The sequence below is a fragment of the Erythrolamprus reginae genome, chromosome 6 (genome assembly GCF_031021105.1).
Source record: "Erythrolamprus reginae isolate rEryReg1 chromosome 6, rEryReg1.hap1, whole genome shotgun sequence".
Taxonomy (NCBI): domain Eukaryota; kingdom Metazoa; phylum Chordata; class Lepidosauria; order Squamata; family Dipsadidae; genus Erythrolamprus; species Erythrolamprus reginae.
Genome location: NC_091955.1, coordinates 41,197,420 through 41,218,217, shown reverse-complemented (window position 1 = coordinate 41,218,217; position 20,798 = coordinate 41,197,420). Strand labels below are relative to the sequence as shown.

The 20,798-nt window shown below is 44.0% G+C and overlaps 1 protein-coding gene across 6 annotated transcripts in view; it reads right to left on the bottom strand.

Moving 5' to 3' along the window:
* The window catches only part of MON2 (MON2 homolog, regulator of endosome-to-Golgi trafficking), a 331,402-nt gene that overhangs the window by 283,575 nt on the left and 27,029 nt on the right, over nucleotides 1-20,798 (bottom strand). For all 6 annotated transcript variants that reach the window (XM_070755596.1, XM_070755593.1, XM_070755594.1 and 3 more), the window contains one exon: nucleotides 11,183-11,310. In XM_070755596.1, coding sequence (XP_070611697.1) covers nucleotides 11,183-11,269 — 87 coding nt within the window. In that variant the 5' untranslated portion in view covers nucleotides 11,270-11,310. The remainder of the gene's footprint in view (nucleotides 1-11,182; nucleotides 11,311-20,798) is intronic.

Genomic DNA, 20,798 nt, shown 5'->3' with positions numbered 1-20,798 from the left:
AATCAATAGATAAAAAATAATCATAATTTTTTTTTATCATATGCTCATCTGAGCCAAACAAAATTTCATCTAGTTTAGTTTTTTCAAAAGTTATACCTTCTTTATTATCTTCTTTATATCTTGCCTGTAATTGTATATACGTGTACCAATCAAGGTGTTAGCGAACCAAAATGGCATTCCAAGAAATAAAACAATTCCATGCCTGTGATTCTCACCGGGTAGGATTTATTAACCGCCATGTCTGGATTCGACTGGAATCATTCCAACTCTGATTACATCCGGGTCAAAACCTCATCTCACATCCCCACACCCACAAGTGCAGTTATGAGGGCCAATCCTATGCAGGATTCCTGATTCCTTTCTATGTTTGTTACTATGGCATCTGAAGAAAGGAATGTGTGGTGGCATCTCTCTCTCTATCTCTCTCACTCCCAAGCAGTGTCAGGCCCACCTTGGACTTCACATAATGACTTTGGGCCTGACAGGCGGCCTCCCTTCCTGCAAAACCCATCTCCTGTAATGATGAATAAGTATAGGCATTAGTACTGTTGCAAACCATCCTACCTTCCCCCTCCGGGACCCTTTGGCTAGTTCGGATAATTCTCATGGAACTGCTTGACTAACCTATCAGCATTGATATCCTGACTCTTTACCCAGGTAGCCACCGACAGAGGGTACCCCTTCCAATGAATTAGGTACTGCAAAGTTTCACATAGAGCTTAGCAGACAAAAGCTTCTTCAAGACTTGCCTCACCAACGTGACGTGATCAGGGAGGTTCTGGCTGTAGATAAGGATGTCATCTAACTAGATAAGAACCCCGTTGTAGAGATGGGCATGTAGAACTTCATTTATGTACTGCATAAACATGGCAGGGGCACCTTTCAGGCCAAATGGCATCACCCGAAATTGGAAACACCCTAATCCCTTTCCAGATCCCTACAAGGAGGCACTTGTGCGCCCCCTCTTCAAGAAGCCTTCCCTGGACCCAGCCATTCTTAACAACTACCGGCCAATCTCCAACCTTCGCTTCATGGGGAAGGTTGTTGAGAAGGTGGTGGCGCTCCAACTCCAGTGGTCCTTGGGAGAAGCCTAGGCCCTCAGCAGTCAGGATTCAGGTCCGGCTATAGCCCAGAAACTGCTTTGGTCACGTTGATGGATGATCTCTGGCGGGCCCAGGACAGGGGTTTATCCTCTGTCCTACCTCTCAGTGGCTTTCGATACCATCGACCATGGTATCCTTCTGCGCCGGCTGGAGGGGTTGGGAGTGGGAGGCACTGTCTTTCAGTGGTTCTCCTCCTACCTCTCTGGTCGGTCGCAGTCGGTGTTAGTGGAGGGTCAGAGATCGACCTCTAAGTCTTCTCCCTTGTGGGGTGCCTCAGGGGTCGGTCCTCTGCCCCCTGCTATTTAATATCTACATGAAACCGCTGGGCGAGATCATCCAAGGGCATGGGGTGAGGTATCATCAATATGCGGATGATACCCAGTTGTACATCTCTACCCCATGTCCAGTCAACGAAGCAGTGGATGTGATGTGCCGGTGCCTGGAGGCTGTTGAGGTCTGGATGGGTGTCAACAGACTCAAACTTAACCCTGATAAGAGAGAGTGGCTGTGGGTTTTGCCTCCCAAGGACAATTCCATCTGTCCGTCCATCACCCTGGGGGGCGGAATCACTGACCTCCTCAGAGAGGGTCCGCAACTTGGGCGTCCTCCTTGATCCACAGCTCACATTAGAGAAACATCTTTCAGCTGTGGCGAGGGGGGCATTTGCCCAGGTCCGCCTAGTGCACCAGTTGCGACCCTATTTGGACCAGGAGTCACTGCTCACAGTCACTCATGCCCTCATCACCTCGAGGCTCGACTACTGTAACACTCTCTACATGGGGCTACCTTTGAAGAGTGTTCGGAAACTTCAGATCGTGCAGAATGCAGCTGCGAGAGCAATCATGGGCTTCCCTAAATATGCCCATGTTATATCAACACTCCACAGTCTGCATTGGTTGCCGATCAGTTTCCAGTCACAATTCAAAGTGTTGGTTATGACCAATAAAGCCCTTCATGGCATCGGACCAGAATAGCTCCGGGACCGCCTTCTGCTGCACGAATCCCAGCGATCAGTTAGGTCCCACAGAGTTGGCCTTCTCCGGGTCCCGTCAACTAAACAATATCGTTTGGCGGGGCCCAGGGGAAGAACCTTCTCTGTGGCAGCCCCGGCCCTCTGGAACCAACTCCCCCCAGAGAGCAGGATTGCCCCCACCCTCCTCGCCTTTCGTAAGCTCCTTAAAACCCACCTCTGTCATCAGGGATGGGGGAATTGAGATATACCTTCCCCCTAGGACTAAACAATTTATGCATGGTATGTTTGTGTGCATGTTTGGTTTTTAATAAGGGTTTTTAGTAATTTAAATATTAGATTTGTTATATGCTGTTTTTATTATTATTGTTAGCCGCCCCGAGTCTACGGAGAGGAGCGGCATACAAATCTAATAAATAAATAAATAAATTTAAATAATGAATTAAAGGGGAGGGATAAAATGGCAGGAGAGAGCACCCAGTGCTGTATTTAAAAAGGCCATCTTAAAAGCCACTGGACTGTATGTAAGACAAATAAGTAAAGATAAAAGGAAGAAGAAACCGCTATGGTTTAGCAATGATGTAAGAGCTATAGTCAATGAAAAAAAGGCTGCCTATAGGAGGTATAAAAAGTCTGGAAGTATAGCTGATAGAGAGGTGTATAAAATGAGACAGAAGGAGGCGAAACAGATAATATATGATGCTAAAGCCTCAAAAGAGGAAGAAATAGCCAAATCTGTAAAGAAGAGGGATAAAACCTTCTTCAGATATATTAGTGATAGGAAGAAGAAAAACTGCAGGATCACGAAGCTTAGTACCGGGAATAATATATGCATTGATGGGAATAAGGAGGTCGGTGACCATTTCAATAGCTACTTCTGTTCAGTTTTCTCAAAAGACATCTTACAGTATAATACTATAGATGGATATAGCATTGCTTCCAGCTGTATGGATTCAGCTCCAGTGATCTTAGAAGCCGATGTCTTAGAAGAACTTGAACGATTAAAGATAAATAAGGCAATGGGTCCAGATGGCATCCACCCCAGAATTCTTAAAGAACTCAGATTTGTCATTTCTATCCCACTGACTGATTTATTTAACCAATCCCTGTTAACAGGAGATGTTCCTGAGGATTGGAGAATGGCCAGTGTTGTGCCTATCCACAAGAAGGGCAGTAGAGAAGAAGCTGGTAACTACAGGCCAGTTAGCTTGACATCAGTTGTAGTTAAAATGGAGACTCTACTCAAAAAGAGGATAAATCAGCACCTAAAAAAACAATAACTTATTGGACCCAAATCAGAATGGCTTTATTGAAGGCAAATCACGTCAGACTAATCTCATTGATTTCTTTGACTATGTCACAAAGGTGTTGGATGAAGGTGGTGCCGTGGATATTGCTTATCTGGACTTCAGCAAAGCCTTTGATACGGTTCTACATAAAGAGCTGATAGATAAATTAGTGAAGATTGGACTTAATCCCTGTATAGTTCAGTGAATTTGCAGCTGGCTGAAGCGTAGACATCAGAGAGTTGTTGTTAATGGCGAGTACTCTGAGCAGAGACAGGTTACAAGCGGTGTGCCACAAGGGTCTGTTCTGGGCCCTATTCTTTTTAATATTTATTATTTATTTATTAATCAGATTTGTATGCCACCCCCCTCCATAGACTTGGGGCGGCTAACAACAACAATAATACAATGTAAACAAATCTAATATTTAAGTTAATTTAAAAAAAACCAATTTAAGAAACCAATCATACATACTGACATACCATGCATAAATTTTATAAGCCTAGGGGGAAGGGAAAGTCTCAATTCCCCCATGCCTGACGACAGAGGTGGGTTTTAAGGAGCTTACGAAAGGCAAGGAGGGTGGAGGCAACTCTGATATCTGGGGGGAGTTGGTTCCAAAAGGTCGGGGCCGCCACAGAGATGGCTCTTCCCCTGGGTCCCGCCAAATGACATTATTTAGTTGACGGGACCCGGAGAAAGCCAACTCCGTGAGACCTAACTGGTCGCTGGGATTCGTGCGGCAGAAGGTGGTCCTGGAGATATTCTGGTCCGGTGCCATGAAGGGCTTTATAGGTCATAACCAACACTTTGAATTGTGACCAGAAACTGATCGGCAACCAATGCAGACTGCAGAGTGTTGGTGTAACATGGGCATATTTAGGAAAGCCGATGATAGCTCTCGCAGCTGCATTCTGCATGATATGAAGTTTCCGAACACTTTTCAAAGGTAGACCCATGTAGAGAGCATTACAGTAGTCGGGCCTCGAGGTGATGAGGGCATGAGTGACTGTGAGCAGTGACTCCTGGTCCAAATAGGGCCACAACTGGTGCACCAGGCGAACCTGGGCAAACGCCCCCCTCGCCACAGCTGAAAGATGTTTCTCTAATGTGAGCTGTGGGTTGAGGAGGATGCCCAAGTTGCGGACCCTCTCTGAGGGGGTTAGTGATTCTCCCCCCCCCCAGGGTAATGGACAGACAGATGGGGTTGTCCTTGGGAGGCAAAACCCACAGCCACTCCGTCTTATCAGGGTTGAGTTTGAGTCTGTTGACACCCATCGAGACCCCAACAGCCTCCAGGCACTGGCACATCACATCCACTGCTTCGCTAACTGGACAAGGAGTGGAAATGTAGAGCTGGGTATCATCTGCATACTGATGATACCTCACCCCATGCCCTTGGATGATCTCACCCAGCGGTTTCATGTAGATATTAAATAATAGGGGGGAGAGGACCGACCCCTGGGCACCCCACAAGGGAGAAGACTAGAGGTCGATCTCTGACTCTCCACTAACACCGACTGCGACCGACCAGAGAGGTAGGAGGAGAACCACTGAAGGACAGTGCCTCCCATTCCCAACCCCTCCAGCTGGCGCAGAAGGATACCATGGTTGATGGTATCGAAAGCCGCTGAAAGGTCAAGAAGCACCAGGACAGAGGATAAACCCCTGTCCCTGTCCCGCCAGAGATCATCCATCAGCGCGACCAAAGCAGTTTCTGTGCTGTAGCCGCGCCTGAATCCTGACTGCTGAGGACCTAGATAATCAGCTTCTTCCAAGGACCGCTGGAGCGCCACCACCTTCTCAACAACCTTCCCCATAAAGAGAAGGTTGGAGACTGAGCGATAGTGGTTGAGAATGGCTGGGTCCAGGGAAGGCTTCTTGAGGAGGGGCGCACAAGTGCCTCCTTGTAGGGATCCGGGAAGGACCCCCTCCCCAAAGAAGCCTTAACAATCTCCTGGACCCAGCTCAGTGTCTCCTACCTGCTGGCCGAAACCAGCTAGGAGGGCCACAGATCCAGTAAACAGGTGGCGGACCTCACAGCTCTAATGGCTTTGTCCACTTCATCAGGTGTCACCAGATCAAACTCTTCCCAGACAGGTGGACAAGTACGTGCCCCAGTCACCTCAACTGACCCGTTGTCAGTCGACTGTTTTCCAATTGGAGTCGAGGTCCGCTTGGATGCGAGCGATTTTATCAGCAAAAAACGTGTTAAAATCCTCGGAACTACTCTGCAAGGGCTCCCCAACTCCCCCCTGATTAAGAAGGGAGCGGGTCACCCTAAACAGAGCGGCCGGGCAGGATTCTGCTGATGCAATCAAGGCGGCATGATACGCGCATCTTGCCGCCTTGAGCGCCACTTTGTAAGTCTTAATGTGAGCTCTTACAAGTGTTCGATCGGATTCGGACTTACTCTTCCTCCATTGCTTCTCTAGACATCTCTTCTGGTGTTTCAACTCCCGGAGCTCCTCGTTGAATCATGGAGCTCTACGGGGTCTAATGCCGCGGAAAGTTCACAACGGCACAATTTGGTCAAGAGCCTCCGCTGCAGCCTTGTTCCAGGTCTCAGCCAGAGACTCTGCCGAACTGTGTACGAGTGTATCTGGAATAACCCCAAGCGCCTTCTGAAAGCCCTCTGGATCCATCAGGCTTCTGGGGTGGAACAACCTAGTTGGTTCCGCCTCCCTGCGGGGAAGGATTGGAGCCAGGAAGTCAAGCCGCAGTATGTTTGTGAGTGACATAGGGGAAGTTTGGTAGGGAAGGTTTGCCTATTTGCCGATGACTCTAAAATGTGCAATAGGGTTGATATTCCTGGATGCGTGTGTAATATGGTAAATGATTTAGCTTTACTAGATAAATGGTCAAAGCAATGGAAATTGCAGATTAATGTCTCCACATGTAAAATAATGCACTTGGGGAAAAGGAATCCTCAATCTGAGTATTGTATTGGCAGTTCTGTGTTAACAAAAACTTCAGAAGAGAAGGATTTAGGGGTAGCGATTTCTGACAGTCTCAAAATGGGTGAGCAGTGTGGTCGGGCAGTAAGAAAAGCAAGTAGGATGCTTGGCTGCATAGCTAGAGGTATAACAAGCAGGAAGAGGGAGATTGTGCGCTGGAATACTGTGTTCAGTTCTGGAGACCTCACCTACAAAAAGATATTGACAAAATTGAACGCGTCCAAAGAATGGTGGAAGGTCTTAAGCATAAAATGTATCAGGAAAGACTTAATGAACTCAATCTGTATAGTCTGGAGGACAGAAGGAAAAGTGGGGACAAGATCAAAATATTTAAACATGTTGAAGGGTTAAATAAGGTTCAGGAGGGAAGTGTTTTTAATAGGAAAGTGAACACAAGAACAAGGGGACACAATCTGAGCTTAGTTGGGGGAAAGATCAAAAGCAACATGAGAAAATATTATTTTACTGAAAGAGTAGTAGATCCTTGGAAGAAACTTTCCAGTAGACATCGCTGGTAAATCCACAGTAACTGAATTTAAAAATGCCTGGGATAAACATATATCCATCCTAAGATAAAATGCAGGAAATCGTATAAGGGCAGACTAGATGGACCATGAGGTCTTTTTCTGCCGTCAGTCTTCTATGTTTTTAAATAGACTGGGGGCGACAAAAGAAGAACGGAATTTTTAATTAAATGATAAGAAATGTTTTTGTATATGATTCCTGTAATACTGGATTATAGATAGATAGATAGATAGATAGATAGATAGATAGATAGATAGATAGATAGACAGACAGACAGACAGACAGACAGACAGACAGACAGACAGACAGACAGACGTGTGTGTGTGTATCACATTTCTGCTCCTGTGTATATATATATATATCTCACAAACACACACACACACACTGTATATATATAAAAACTATATTCAAAGCAGCATGAAGCTTACAACTTCAGCCTGATGATGGTGAATGTGATGTGGCATAGACACTCAAAATATTACACGGGGTAAAACCCGAACTCAGAACAATCTATATATATATGGCTAGCTACATATATATATATATATGGCTAGCTGATGAGGCCAGAACAAGGCCGAAATAGTGCTATCCTAGTCTCCCTTAATTTTAAAAATTCAGCAAAAACATGTGATACATACAGAACATAGTTTGTTGGCTATGAATAAATTAACTGCCTTGAAATGGCCCTGCGTTGGGCCTAGAGGCAAAAAGGAGCTGTGACGTTCCTTCAATATACCAGGGTGATCCAACAGAAAAAACATATGAGGTCTGGCTAGTTGATGAGGCCAGAACAAGGCCGAAATAGTGCTATCCTAGTCTCCCTTAATTTTAAAAATTCAGCAAAAACATGTGATATATATATATATATATATGTTTTTTCTGTTGGATCACCCTGGTATATTGAAGGAACGTCATGGTTCCTTTTTGCCTATAGGCCCAACCCAGGGCCATTTCAAGGCAATTAATTTGTTCGTAGCCAACAAACTATGTTCTGTATGTATCATATGTTTTTGCTGAATTTCTTCCCGTGTAGGATTCACTGATTCCTGGCAACGAAACGTTGCCAGAAATCACTGAATCCTACACAGGAAGAAACCCGAATATGCCAAGACCTTCATATATATATGTCACATGTTTTTGCTGAATTTGAAAATTAAGGGAGACATATATATATATATATATATATATATATATATATATATATATATATATATATATATATATATATTCATTCGTAGATTTTCACGGGTACAGGTATGATGGTCTTGGTATATTCGGGTTTCTTCCCGTGTAGGATTTGGAAATTTCTGGCGACGTTTCGACGAGGTCTCACTCGTCATCTTCAGGCTGGTGTTTCTGTCCTTCTTCTAGGGCGAACACTGCGAGACCTGAGCTGCCTTCCTTCTATAAATACTGGTGGCTGGGTGTGGCTTGATGGCTCAGCAATTGCCTGCTGTGTAGAAACTTCCTGGTGAGTCAGTGGGGTAATGCCTGGGGTCGTTGATGTAGCTGAGGTATGCTGATTAGTTAATGGTTGTAGATTAGGCGTGATATCCTGAGTAGTTGGAACTTGCAGGCTACTTGATTGTTTTGCAATGTGTATTCTGAGTCTGGTTTCTATGGCTGGGATACATTTGAGGGCTGGTTTCCAGATGTCTGGTAAGCGGGAGGTATCATCCCGCTTGTTCATATTTTGGGGGTGTTTTTCTATCTCGATGGCTTCCATGATTATTCTTTTGCTGTAGTGTTCTGTTTTGGAAATTAATTTGGTGCTTTCAAAATCAATTTCATGTCCTGTAGTTTTGAAGTGTTGGAAAAGGGAGGAGGTTTTTTCTTTTTTCTTTAATGCATTCTTATGTTCTGCAACAGCACCCAGCCACCAGTATTTATAGAAGGAAGGCAGCTCAGGTCTCACAGTGTTCGCCCTAAAACACCACCAGCCTGAAGATGACGAGTGGGACCTCGTCGAAACATCGCCAGAAATTTCCAAATCCTACACGGGAAGAAACCCGAATATACCAAGACCGTCATACCTGTATCCATGAAAATCTACGAAAACACACACACACACACACACACACATATATATATATGTGTGTGTGTGTGTGTGTGTCACATGTTTAAGCTGAATTTGAAAATTAAGGGAGACTAGGATAGATCTATTTCGGCCTTATTTTGGCCTCATCAGCTAGCCATACCCACTGGGACTTGAACCTGCAACCTTTGCCTTGTAAGGCAGAGAATTATCCTCTAGGCTACAGTATCCAATCCCTTCAGCTCTGTACCAGGGAAGGGTTACATTTTGTGTCGAATCACCCTGGTATATTGAAGGAACATCACAGCTCCTTTTTTTGCCTCTCGGCCCAACCCAGGGCCATTTCCAAGGCAGTTAATTTTATTGATAGCCGACAATTCTATCTGTATGTGTGTATATATATATATATATGTTCGCCTGAGAACAAGGACAGAAACACCAGCCTGAAGATGACGAGTGAGACCTCGTCGAAACGTCGCCAGAAATTTCTTACTTAATGACCACTTGTGTAGCTACCATTCAAACCTAGAAGGAAACTGAATAAGAAGAAGTTATGACTGGTTCTCACACTTACAGCCATTCCAACATCCCTATGGTCATGTGACTGTGATTTGATCTTCCTTGCTAGCTTCTGACAAGCAAACTCAATGCAGAAGCTGGAATGAAATTATAGTAACACAAGACCTTTGCTTAATGATTCACATAGACCAGTGATGGCGAACCTATGGCACGGGTGCCACGGGTGGTATGCGGAGCCATATTTGCTAGCAAGCGAGCTGTTGCCCTAGCTCAGTTCCAATGTGCATGTGTGTGCCAGCCAGCTGATTTTTGGCTTGCAAAGAGGTTGGGGTGTGTGTGTTTGGATTCCAGAGAGCTTCTGGGGGGATGGGAAAGGTGTTTTTACCCCACCCCTACTTCCAGGGAAGCCTTTGGAGCTTGAGAGGGTGAAACACAAGCCTACTGGCCCACCAGAAGTTGAGAAACAGGTCCTTTCCAGCCTCCAGAGAGCCTCCAGGGGGTGGGGGAAAGTGTTTTCACCCTCCCCAGGCATTGAATTATGAGTGTGGGCACTTGTGCATGTGTGATAGCCTGCATCCATGCTCTTTTGGCACCCAAGGGAAAAAAGGTTCACCACCACTGACCTAGACTTTACTCAATGACAGCAACTGAGACTACTGGAACTGCCATCACTAAACATCATGCCGTCACGTGGTGTTTTTTTTCCTTTTTTCTTATGAGTACATGGCTTAATGTTGGAGTTTCCAGATCTAATTAGAATCATTAAGTTAATTGCTAAAAAAAATAAAATACAGTACACTTAATCTTGAATACATATTATAATATGAGCTGGGGTGGTACAGTGGTTAGAAGGCAGTACTGCAAGCTACTTCTGCTAACTGCCAGCTGCCTGCAGTTTGATTCTTATCGGCTCAAGGTTGACCCATCCTTCCATCCTTCAGAGATTGGTAAAATGAGGACTCAGATTGTTGGGGGCAATATGCTGACTCTGTAAACTGTTTGGAGAGGATTGTACAGCATTGTGAAGTGGTATGTAAGTCTAAGTACTAGTGCTATGATAGATTTGTTCCCAAAGTATGTATATTTATAAGTTAAAGACATACATTTTCTTAAATTTAACTTTTATTTAATACTTTTCAAATATCTTATGAATAGGTTTGAGTAAATGATCTTAAAGCGATCAACCTTAGTAATATTTTTAAAAATCATAATCTTAAATATAATGCTGGGTCTCGACAGAAAATTCCTAACAGCTTTGAATACCTTTCCCTCCTTCTTAGTGTTTCAAAATTATGGCTTCTGTTATATTAGCATAAATAATAGCGTTAACCAAGTACATAGATAAAACATGCAATCTAGTACAATTTCTTATATTTCCTATCATTTAGCTCCTACCAGCAGATATAGTGCTCTCCAATTTTAATTTCAGAACAAACTCATCTACCTGATAAGAAAATAAAGCCGGCTGCTCACAACTAAATAATACATGTGTTTTAGAAGAACTTATCTACCTAAAGTAAGCTTAATTATATTAGTATACATTAATTCTCATAATGCTACCTTTAGTTCTGAAATGGAAAGGTCAAATACCTATTGAAATGTATTACTCTATATTATTTATTACATTGGTATCTCAATTATTATCCCTCATTATTATTATACTGGTCCCTCAGTTTTCTATTAAACAAATCTGAAATTTTCATCATCCCTTAATTATAATAATAATTAAGTATAATACCATGAAATATTTCTACTGTATAAAATTAGTCTGGTTACCTTAACCTTACCTCTGAAACAACTTCATGAGACATCAGCCTCTGGATAGCAGCTAGACACAGCTGAGTGATCTTTGGTTCTTTTGTTCCACAGCCCATTAGAAAGGGCTGAACCACTTCTGAGCTATTCTCTTTCAAAGCTTTGAAATTAAGAGAGAAAACACAAGCCAGCAAATTAAAAAACTACATCAGGAATACTAAAAATATCTTATTAAATGTCCAATTTTATCATAAAGATAAAAATTGACATTGGATAACATATTTAGACTAGTACCCTATTTAACTTATGCTATAATTAAGCATCCTCCAAATAAATAACTAAATTAAAGCAAATAATAGTAGAAAAACAATATGTCAATATGTTGCAAATATAACCCAGATATAAAATTATTTTAAGGTATTTTCTTGTATTTCAAATGAGAAATATCATATTTCTATACAACTGTCCCCGATACTAGATTTTCTTATCTAGTAATGAATGTTAAAAATTGTGAAAGTAGAAAAAAAATTACAACTGAAATATATTTTTATGCATGATTTTACACAATCCTTCAAAAGTTAACTAATACATACATACACGTGTATGATTGGCTGGTAGGTATGGCTCTGTGATTATGTGTCTGAGTGGGTATGCCCAACTTTACGTCATTCACATAGAGGAGCACATAACTTTGCCCAGCCTCTTGTGACCATGGGGATGCTGTAATGGTTGTAAGTGTGAAAAACAGTCATAAGTCACTTTTTTCAATGCCATTGTAACTTTGAATGGTCACTAAATGAACTGTTGTAAGTCATGGATTATCTGTACAAAAATACAAAAAGGTTCTTAGCTTGCAAAAAGCTGCCCTAAGTACCAACCATTAGATTACAAATGGGGGAATACACACTGAAGATCAATGAGTTATAGCTATTATGGAAAGCTAAACCATTCTGTCTGAATACCTTCCTTTTTCTCACCAATACCTGCAAACCAGAGTTACAAATCAGGCAGGTGCCAGAACACATTGAAGAATTAAAATAGTTAAAATACAGCCATCTCTTGCTCATAAAGTGAAATCCTTTAGGAGAGAGGTCATTCAAGCTCTCCAGAAAGTGGGTGGGCATATTTGGGCTACAAAATGCCAAGCTAAAGAAGTCAAATATCAAATAAACATCTTTTCTGGGGGGAAGGTTTTTTTTAATTTTTATTTATACCTATCATTATGTGAATAATGTGATACCTAATGTGATACTTCATACATTTTGATACAAATAGACATAGTATTATGACTATTACATTTCATTTTTATTGTTAAACTATACGTAATACTACCACCTTCTATTTCTATTTCTTTTCATATGGTGTTGGTCCATCTTTTGTGGCAAATACAGCCTCAGTTCTCCGAGGTATTGATTCATACAAATTGTGAATTGTTTCCAAAGGAATTTTAGCCCATTCTTCAGTTAAAACACCCTCCAGTCCTTTTAGAGACGATGGTGGTGGAAATCGACTTCTTACTTGAATCTCTAAAATCGACCATAAATGCTCAATTATGTTGAGGTCTGGTGACTGTGGTGGCCAGATGAGATGCTGAACTTCATTAGAATGTTCCTCGTGCCATTCTTTAACAATTATTGCTCTATGGATTGGTGCATTATCATCTTGAAAGATGGCATCCCCGTCTGGAAACAGTTCTTGAACCATAGGATGAATTTGGTCGGCCAAAAGTAGTAAATAGTGATGGCTGTTAATTCTTCCATGAAGGGAAATCATTGGCCCAGCGGATTTCCAAGAAATAGCACCCCAGATCATCACTGAACCCCCGCCATGTTTGACGGTTGGGAGAAGGCAGTCTGGATGAAATGATTCTTTTGGCTGTCTCCAAACGTAAACATGGCTGGAGGTCGGAAAAAGGGTAAACGATGATTTGTCAGAGAAAATCACATTTTGCCACTGCTCAAAGGACCATTTCTGGTGGTTCCTACACTACTCTAAACACTTTGAAACATCTGTCTTTGAAAGCAGAGGTTTTCTAATTGCAGCTCTTCCGTGGAATCCAGATTTGTGAAGCTCCCTTCGAACAGTTTTTGTGGAAACTGGGTTCTGTACTTGTCTATTGAGCTCTGCAGTGATTTTAGGAGCTGTGGTCTTGCGATCCGCTCTAACAATTCGCTTTAGAATCAGGCGGTCTCTTTCAGACAACTTCGACTTTCGACTAGAGCTATACTTGGCTGACGACATTTTCCCTTCTCTTTCAAAAGCAGTCATTACTTTTGAGATATTACCTCTTGAAACGCCAAACATTCGGGCACTTTCCGTTACACTAGCGCCTGCCATTCGAGCACCAACAATTTGGCCTTTTTGAAAGTCTGAGAGGTCTGCCATTTCTAGAAGGTTATAACCAATTTCCTCAAATTTCTGTAAAAAAAGGTAGTTTAAAAAAACATATCAAATAACAGAATTTTTAAAAATGTTAAAATATGTCAAGTTTTGATTGATTTTGAACATGTTCAAACATTATGATGCCAAAAAGTCAAATTTTTCCATTCTTTTGTCCACCCCCTGTACATTGAATGTTCCCGAGGTGGGATGGGAGGCAGCGGCAGCAGCAACTGCTGAGCTGGCTCCAGCAGCTTCCCTTTAAGGAGTAGCAGCACTGTGAATGTCATGTCCACACCCCAAGCTGCCGCCACCGCCAAATCTGAGAAGGTCAGTACAAGGGGCAGAGCCGCCATCCACACTGGCTCTATGTTGGGTGGCGAGCTCAGCTCAGGTGAGGTGGCTTTGCTCCGAGCGCCCTCGAACATGGCCGCCCCTGCCTCAGCCGAGCTGGGCAGCAAAGCACTGACTTTCTTCTGTAGTGAGAGAGCAGCACCAGCAGGCAAGGCCAGGGGCGAAAGTCCTTTGTTGGTACAGCAGAGGAGGTGGCGGTGGCCGCGCCGGTAGAACAGCCCAGGAGGCCCTTCTCCTCTGTTGCAGAGGGCCCCGCTGCAGTTTCACACACACACAAACCGTCCCTGCCTTGTCATTTTGTTCCAACATGGACGGGAGGACGCTACTTCTAATGGAGGCTGAGGCAAATGGGCAGCGCTGCGTTCTCATCAGACTCGCTTCATCCTTCCTCCTCAGCCACCCCTCTTCAGATGGAACCAAAACCCGGGTGGCTGAGGAGGAAGGAGGAAGCAGTTCTGACGAGAACACAGCGCTGTCCACTTGACTCAGCTTCCATTAGAAGCGGCGGAAAAAGCAGCACCCTCCCATCCTCCCCTTGTTGGAACGAAATGACAAGTTGGCTTATAGAGGAGGAAGCGGCAGCGGCATTTGAGCTTGCTACAAAAGTTGGTTTAGAGGAGCAAGAGCCAAGTTGGCTTACAGAGACTTCCTTTCCTGGGCTGAAGTCTCTTCGGGTCCCCACACCCCAGCGTCCCATTGCGCCATCCAAATTGGGGATGGAGGAAATGGAGGTATGTAAACAGGTAAGGCAGACCCTGAAACTGTCTGCCTTGGAGATGCGTTTTGCTTTGTCTGCTCAAAAAAGCTTCGGAGGAAGCCGGAGGGAAGGAGAAGGGAAGGGAGAATGTGTGTGTGTGTGTGTGTGTGAGAGAGAGAGAGAGAGAGATGATGGGGAAGCACCTTCCGCGAGAGACCAGCGTCTGGTCCCAAAGGACGTTTTCCCTACGTTCGCCTCTCACGAGAAAGCTTTGTCCCAACTGGGGAGGAAGACACTTGGGGAAGGGGCGGTATCTGAGCTGACATCCTAGAGGGGCGGAATGTGTGTGTGCGTGTGTGCGTGTGTGTATGGTCTTTGGGTGGATCCCCCCTTTACTTTCTCATCCCCCCCCTCCGCAAAAGTGCAAACTAGGCAAACCAAGAAAGAAATCTGAGTGGGTGGCTAGGGCAGCGTTTCCCAACCGGTGTGCCGCGGCACACTAGTGTGCCGCGAGACACAGTCAGGTGTGCCGCGAAGCCTAGGGAAGCTCCAGCTGGGCGGGGCGCTGCCAGTGCCTCGGACCTGGAGCTCCCACTCGCAGCTGTCCCTCGGCTACTGCCCGATGCAGCTGTTTCCGGCGCTCTCCTGCTGGGCCCCAAAGAAGGAAGGCGGGAAAAAGGAGAGCTTCATTATTCGCGCCTCCTTTTTCCCACCTTCCTTCTTTGGGGCCCAGCAGGAAAGCGCCAGAAACAGCTGCATCGGGCAGTAGCCGGGGGACAGCTGCGAGCACCGTTCCCCGTAAGCTGCCCCCTCTCCTCCACCGCCGCCGCCTCCTGTCTTGAGGCACGATCTGTCCCCTCTCCTCCGCCGCCGCTTCCTGCCTTGGGGCGAGCAATCCGGGAGTCCGGGACTGTGTGGCTTTGCACCATGAAGAGAAAACGGCCGACTTTTCCCTGCTGCCCGAGCCGTTTTCTCTTCATGGCGCAAAGCCACACAGTCCCGGACTCCCGGATCGCTCGCTTCTCCGGTCAGCAAAGCCATCTGCCCAGGAAAGCGCCGCGGATTGAAAAAGTGCGATGCTTTTCCGGCAGCCGGCTTGCTGGCTGGAGAAGCGAGCGATCCGGGAGTCCGGGACTGTGGCTTTGCGCCATGAAGAGAAAACGGCAGCAGGGAAAAGTCAGCCGGGCTAACGGGAGGCGGCGCGTGGCTGGGCGCTGGGGACGTCTGGGAGAGCGAGGGGGCTGATCGCTGCTGCCTCTTAGCTGCAGAGCTGGCTGGCGGAGGCGAAGACAACAGCCGCCGGCTCTCTCCCTCCACTCTCTCCGGCTCTCTCACTTTCTTTTTCTCTCTGTTGCCGGCGTGGTGAATGAGAGAGAAAGAGAGAGAGAGAAAAAGGAGGGGGGAGAGAATGAGAGAGAAAGAAAGCAAGAGAGAGAGAGAAAGAGAGGGGGGAAGGAGGGAGAGGGAAAGACATAGAGGGAGGGAAGGAGGGAGAGAGAAAGAGAGCAAAAAAGAGAGGAAGAAAGAAAGAAAGAGGGATGGAGAGAGAAAGAAGGGAAGGGAGAGAAAGAGGGAGGGAGAAATAGAGTGAAATGGAGGAAGAGATTTTTTGGTCCAAACTTTTCTTTAGCCCCCCCCCCGCCCCCCGCGGCTCAAAAAAGGTTGGGAAACACTGGGCTAGGGGATAAGTGGGTGGAGTATTATCCACCAGCCAAGACCCTTCTCCCATGACTGGTGGAGAAATTCTGGGAGTTGAAGTCCACAAGTTTGAAGTCCTTGAAGCTGTCAAGTTTGAAGTTTGTAAAAAGTGTACATGGTTTTAAAAAGTATACATGGTTGTAAAATGTGAATATATTCTGCTACACTGGTATAAAACAATATAATACTACACGATTTGGTTCAGAATACTTTTTTCCTTGTTTTCCTCCTCTAAAATCTGGGTGGGTCTTATACACTGAAAAATACAGTAGTCAGACACCAATTGTGCAAGTTCTCCCACTTAAAAAGATGAGAGGCCTATAATTGACATCATATATACACCTCAACTATGAGAGAAAACATGAGAAAATGCATCCAGAAAATCACATTGTCTGATTTTTAATGAATTTGTTTGCAAATTATGATGGTAAATAAGTATTTATTTTATAACAAAAGTTCATCTCAATACTTCGTAATAGTTTTTAGGTCTTCACAAAGTTGCTGGTGTGTTGGCCCATTCCTCCATGCAGATCTCCTCTAGAGCAGTGATATTTTGGGGCTGTCGTTGGGTAACATGGACTTTCAGCTCCCTCCAAAGGTTTTCTATAAGGTTGAGATCTGGAGACTGGGTAGGCCACTCCAGGACCTTGAAATGCTTCTTACAAAGCAATTCTTTCATTGCCATGGTGGTGTGCTTGGGATTACTGTCATGTTGAAAGACCCAGCCACGTTTCATCTTCAGTGCCCTTGCTGATGGAAGGAGGTTTGCGCTCAAAATCTCATGATATATGGCCCCATTTATTCTTTCATGTACATGGATCAGTCGTCCTGGTTCCTTTTTGCAGAGAAACAGCCCCAAAGCATGATGTTGCCACACCCATACTTCACAGTAGGTATGGATGCAACTCAGCATGCTTTCTCCTCCAAACACGATGAGTTGTGTTTCTACCAAACAGTTCTACTTTGGTTTCATCTGATCATATAACATTCTCCCAATACTCTTCTGGATCATCCAAATGCTCTCTAGCAAACTTCAGACGGCCCCGGACATGTACTGGCTTAAGCAGGGGGACATGTCTGGCACTACAGGATATGAGTCTCTGGTGGCATAGTATGTTACTGATGGTAGTCTTTGTTATGTTGGCCCCAGGTCTCTGCAGGTCATTCACTAGGCTCCCCCCTGTGGTTCTTTTTTTTTGCTCACCATACTTGCAATCATTTTGACTCCATGAGGTGAGATCTTGCATGGAGCCCCAGATTGATGGAGATTATCAGTGGTCTTGTATGTCTTCTATTTTATAATTATTGCCTCCACAGTTGATTTCTTCACACCAAGCTGCCTGCCTATTGTAGATTCCGTCTTCCCAGCCTGGTGCAGGGCTACAATTTTGTTCCTGGTGTCCTTCAACAGCTCTTTGGTCTTCACCATAGTGGAGTTTGGAGTGTGACTGTTTGAGGTTGTGGACAGGTGTCTGTTATACTGGTAACTAGTTAAAATAGGTGCCATTACTAAAGGTAATGAGTGGAAGACAAAGCATCCTCTTAAAAAAGAAGTAACAGGTCTGCGAGACCCAGAAATCTTGCTTGTTTGTAGATAGGTGACCAAATACAATGGTACCTCATCTTACGAACTTAATTTGTTCCATGACAAGGTTCGTAAGAAGAAAAGTTGGTAAGGTGAAACAATGTTTCCCATAGGAATCAATGTAAAAGCAAATAATGCGTGCAAGCCCATTAGAAAAATCCAAAACATTAAGGCTTTTTTTTTTTTTAAAGCGGCAGGCAGATGAAGCTGAGGTGAACGGAGTGGGGAGAGGTATAGAGAGAGGTGGCAAGAGCTGGTAGTCCCAATGAAGCAAGGCGAAAAGAGCCTCTTTTGAGCTCCCTGAGTCCCTGCCTCCCGTTTTTGCCCCCCCCCCATTCTGCTCATTTCCCCCATGCAGTTTGGAAGGGGGGAGTTTGTGACTGGGATTCAAAGCATCGCTGGCAAAAATGAAGGGAATCCCAGCAAGAGGAGCCTCAGGGAAATCCCAGCAATGCAAGAATGCAAGCTTTGGCTGGCAACAGAAGTCTGGAGGTGGGGATTCCCAAGGAAATCCCAGCACTTCGGGCAGTGTTCCCTCTAATTTTTTTTGGGGTGGGCGGAAAAGTATAGTGTCTGAGCGGCAGTCCCTTCGGGACTGGGCGGCACAGAAATAATAAATAAATAAACAAACAAACAAACAAAAAACCCACCCTGTTTTGCCTCAGATAATTTCAAAATAAAATACTGTACTGTGTGTCTAGAACAGTGAGCTCATAATAGGGCAACTCTATCAATATCAAAATGCCACTTAAATAGTTGAACTAGTTTCAAACTAGATTTTGATTTTCTTTCTCTCTTCCTTACTCCCATTCTTTTTCTTTATCTTTTCCTTCCTCTCTTTTTTCTATCTGTTTCTCTCTCTTCCTTTCTTCCTCTCTCTCTCCTTCCCTCTCACTCTTTCCCTCTCGGCTTCTGGGCAGGTTTGGAAAACTCTGAGTTGATGATGATTTTTAAGTGAGCGATTGCTCACTGCTCAGCTTAGAGGGAACTATGACTTCGGGGCATCCCAGCGGCGGCAGCTCGGGTTCATAAGGTGAAAATAGTTCGGAAGAAGAGGCAAAAAAATCTTAAACACCGGGTTCATATCACGAAAAGTTCGTATGAAGAGGGGTTTGTAAGACGAGATATCACTGTACTTATTTTCCACCATAATTTGCAAATAAATTAGTTAAAAATCAGACAATGTGATTTTCTGGATGTGTTTTCTCATTTTGTCTCTCATAGTTGAGGTCTACATATGATGTCAATTTCAGGCCTCTCTCATCTTTTTAAGTGGGAGAACATGCACAATTGGTGTCTGACTAAATACTCTCCCCCCACTGTATATCTTATGTTAATATATATAAAATATCAACAGCCTCAGATATGCAGATGATACCACTCTAATGGTGAAAGTGAAGAGAAACTAAAGAGCCTCTTCATGTGGGTAAAGAAGGAGAGTGCAAAAGTTGGCTTGAAACCCAACATTAAAATTAAGATTATGGCATCTGGCCCTCTCAATTCCTGACAAATAGATGGGGAAGAATTGGAGGAAATGACAGATTTTATTTTCCTGGGCTCCAAGATCACTGCAGATGGGGACTGCAGCCAAGAAATTAAAAGACACTTGATCCTGGGGAGGAATGCTATGACAAATCTAGACAGTGTACTAAAAAGCAGAGACATTACTCTGTCAACAAAAGTGTGTATAGTCAATGCTATAATTTTCCCAGTTGCAATGTTTGGCTGTAAAAGTTGGATCATAAGAAAGGCTGAGCACCAAAAAATTGAAGTCTTTGAACTATGGTGCTGGAGAAGACTCCTGTGATCAAACTGGTCAGTCCTAGAGGAGATCAACTCTGACTGCTCTTTTGAAGGCCAGATCCTGAAGATGAAACTCAAATACTTTGGCCACCTAATGAGAAGAAATAACTTGCTGGACAAGTTCTAATGCTGGGAAAGATTGAGGGCAAAAGAAGGAGATGACAGAGAATGGCTGGATGGAATCACTGAAGCATTAGGTGTGAGCTTTAATGGATTCCAGAGGTTGGGCCTGGAGGAACGTTGTCCAGAGGGTCACAATGCGTCGGACACACAAAATATATTTCTTTATATCATGTATATGTAGTCATCCATCTATCTATCCACCCTGGTTTTGCTACAAAAAGATATTCCTCATTAACTTATAGTACAATGTATAATAAATAATTTTATTGCTAGTAGCATTATTATCTTATTTTTGAAAAAAATCATCTCTAAAAAAGTTATTATTTTTAGTTTTAGGATAATAAATAAGATAAATAATCTGGTTTGTTAGATAACTATGGCAGTAGTCCACTTATGATAAAAATGGTCAAAATGTTTTTTTCCATTACTCTACTTGCTCAGATTGTTTCTTTCCAGGCGCTAATGATGTTCCCAGCTCTTACTGGCTTGGAAGCTTTTTCATTGTTACTCTCTCAGATTAAAATTTTTTTAAACCCTTAACCAGGGGATAAAATAATGTGCTGAAGCTGACCAGACTAAGGACGCTAGCCAGATGAATACCTGGTAAGCAGATTCTTTTCCCTATTTTCCTTCCCAAAAACTAAGGTGTGTGTTATATTCTGATGCGTCTTATACTCCAAAAAATATGGTAATCTTTATTGCCCTGTTTACAGAAATTGCCTCTCCTTTAGCCCTTATTACATTCTCCACAGTATGCCCAGATTTACTGTCTATGAAGTTTTTTTCTTCTTTGCTGGTACTTTCCCCCCCTTTGCTTGACTTTCTTAGAAGGGCGGGGTTGTTTTAAGCTTTTTACCCTGCTGTTGGACAAATGTACCATATTTTTCAGAGTACAGTGATCCCTCGAGTATCGCGAGGGTTACATTCCAAGACCCCTCGCGATACTCGATTTTTCGCGATATAGTGGTGCGGAAGTAAAAACACCATCTGCGCATGCGCGCCCTTTTTC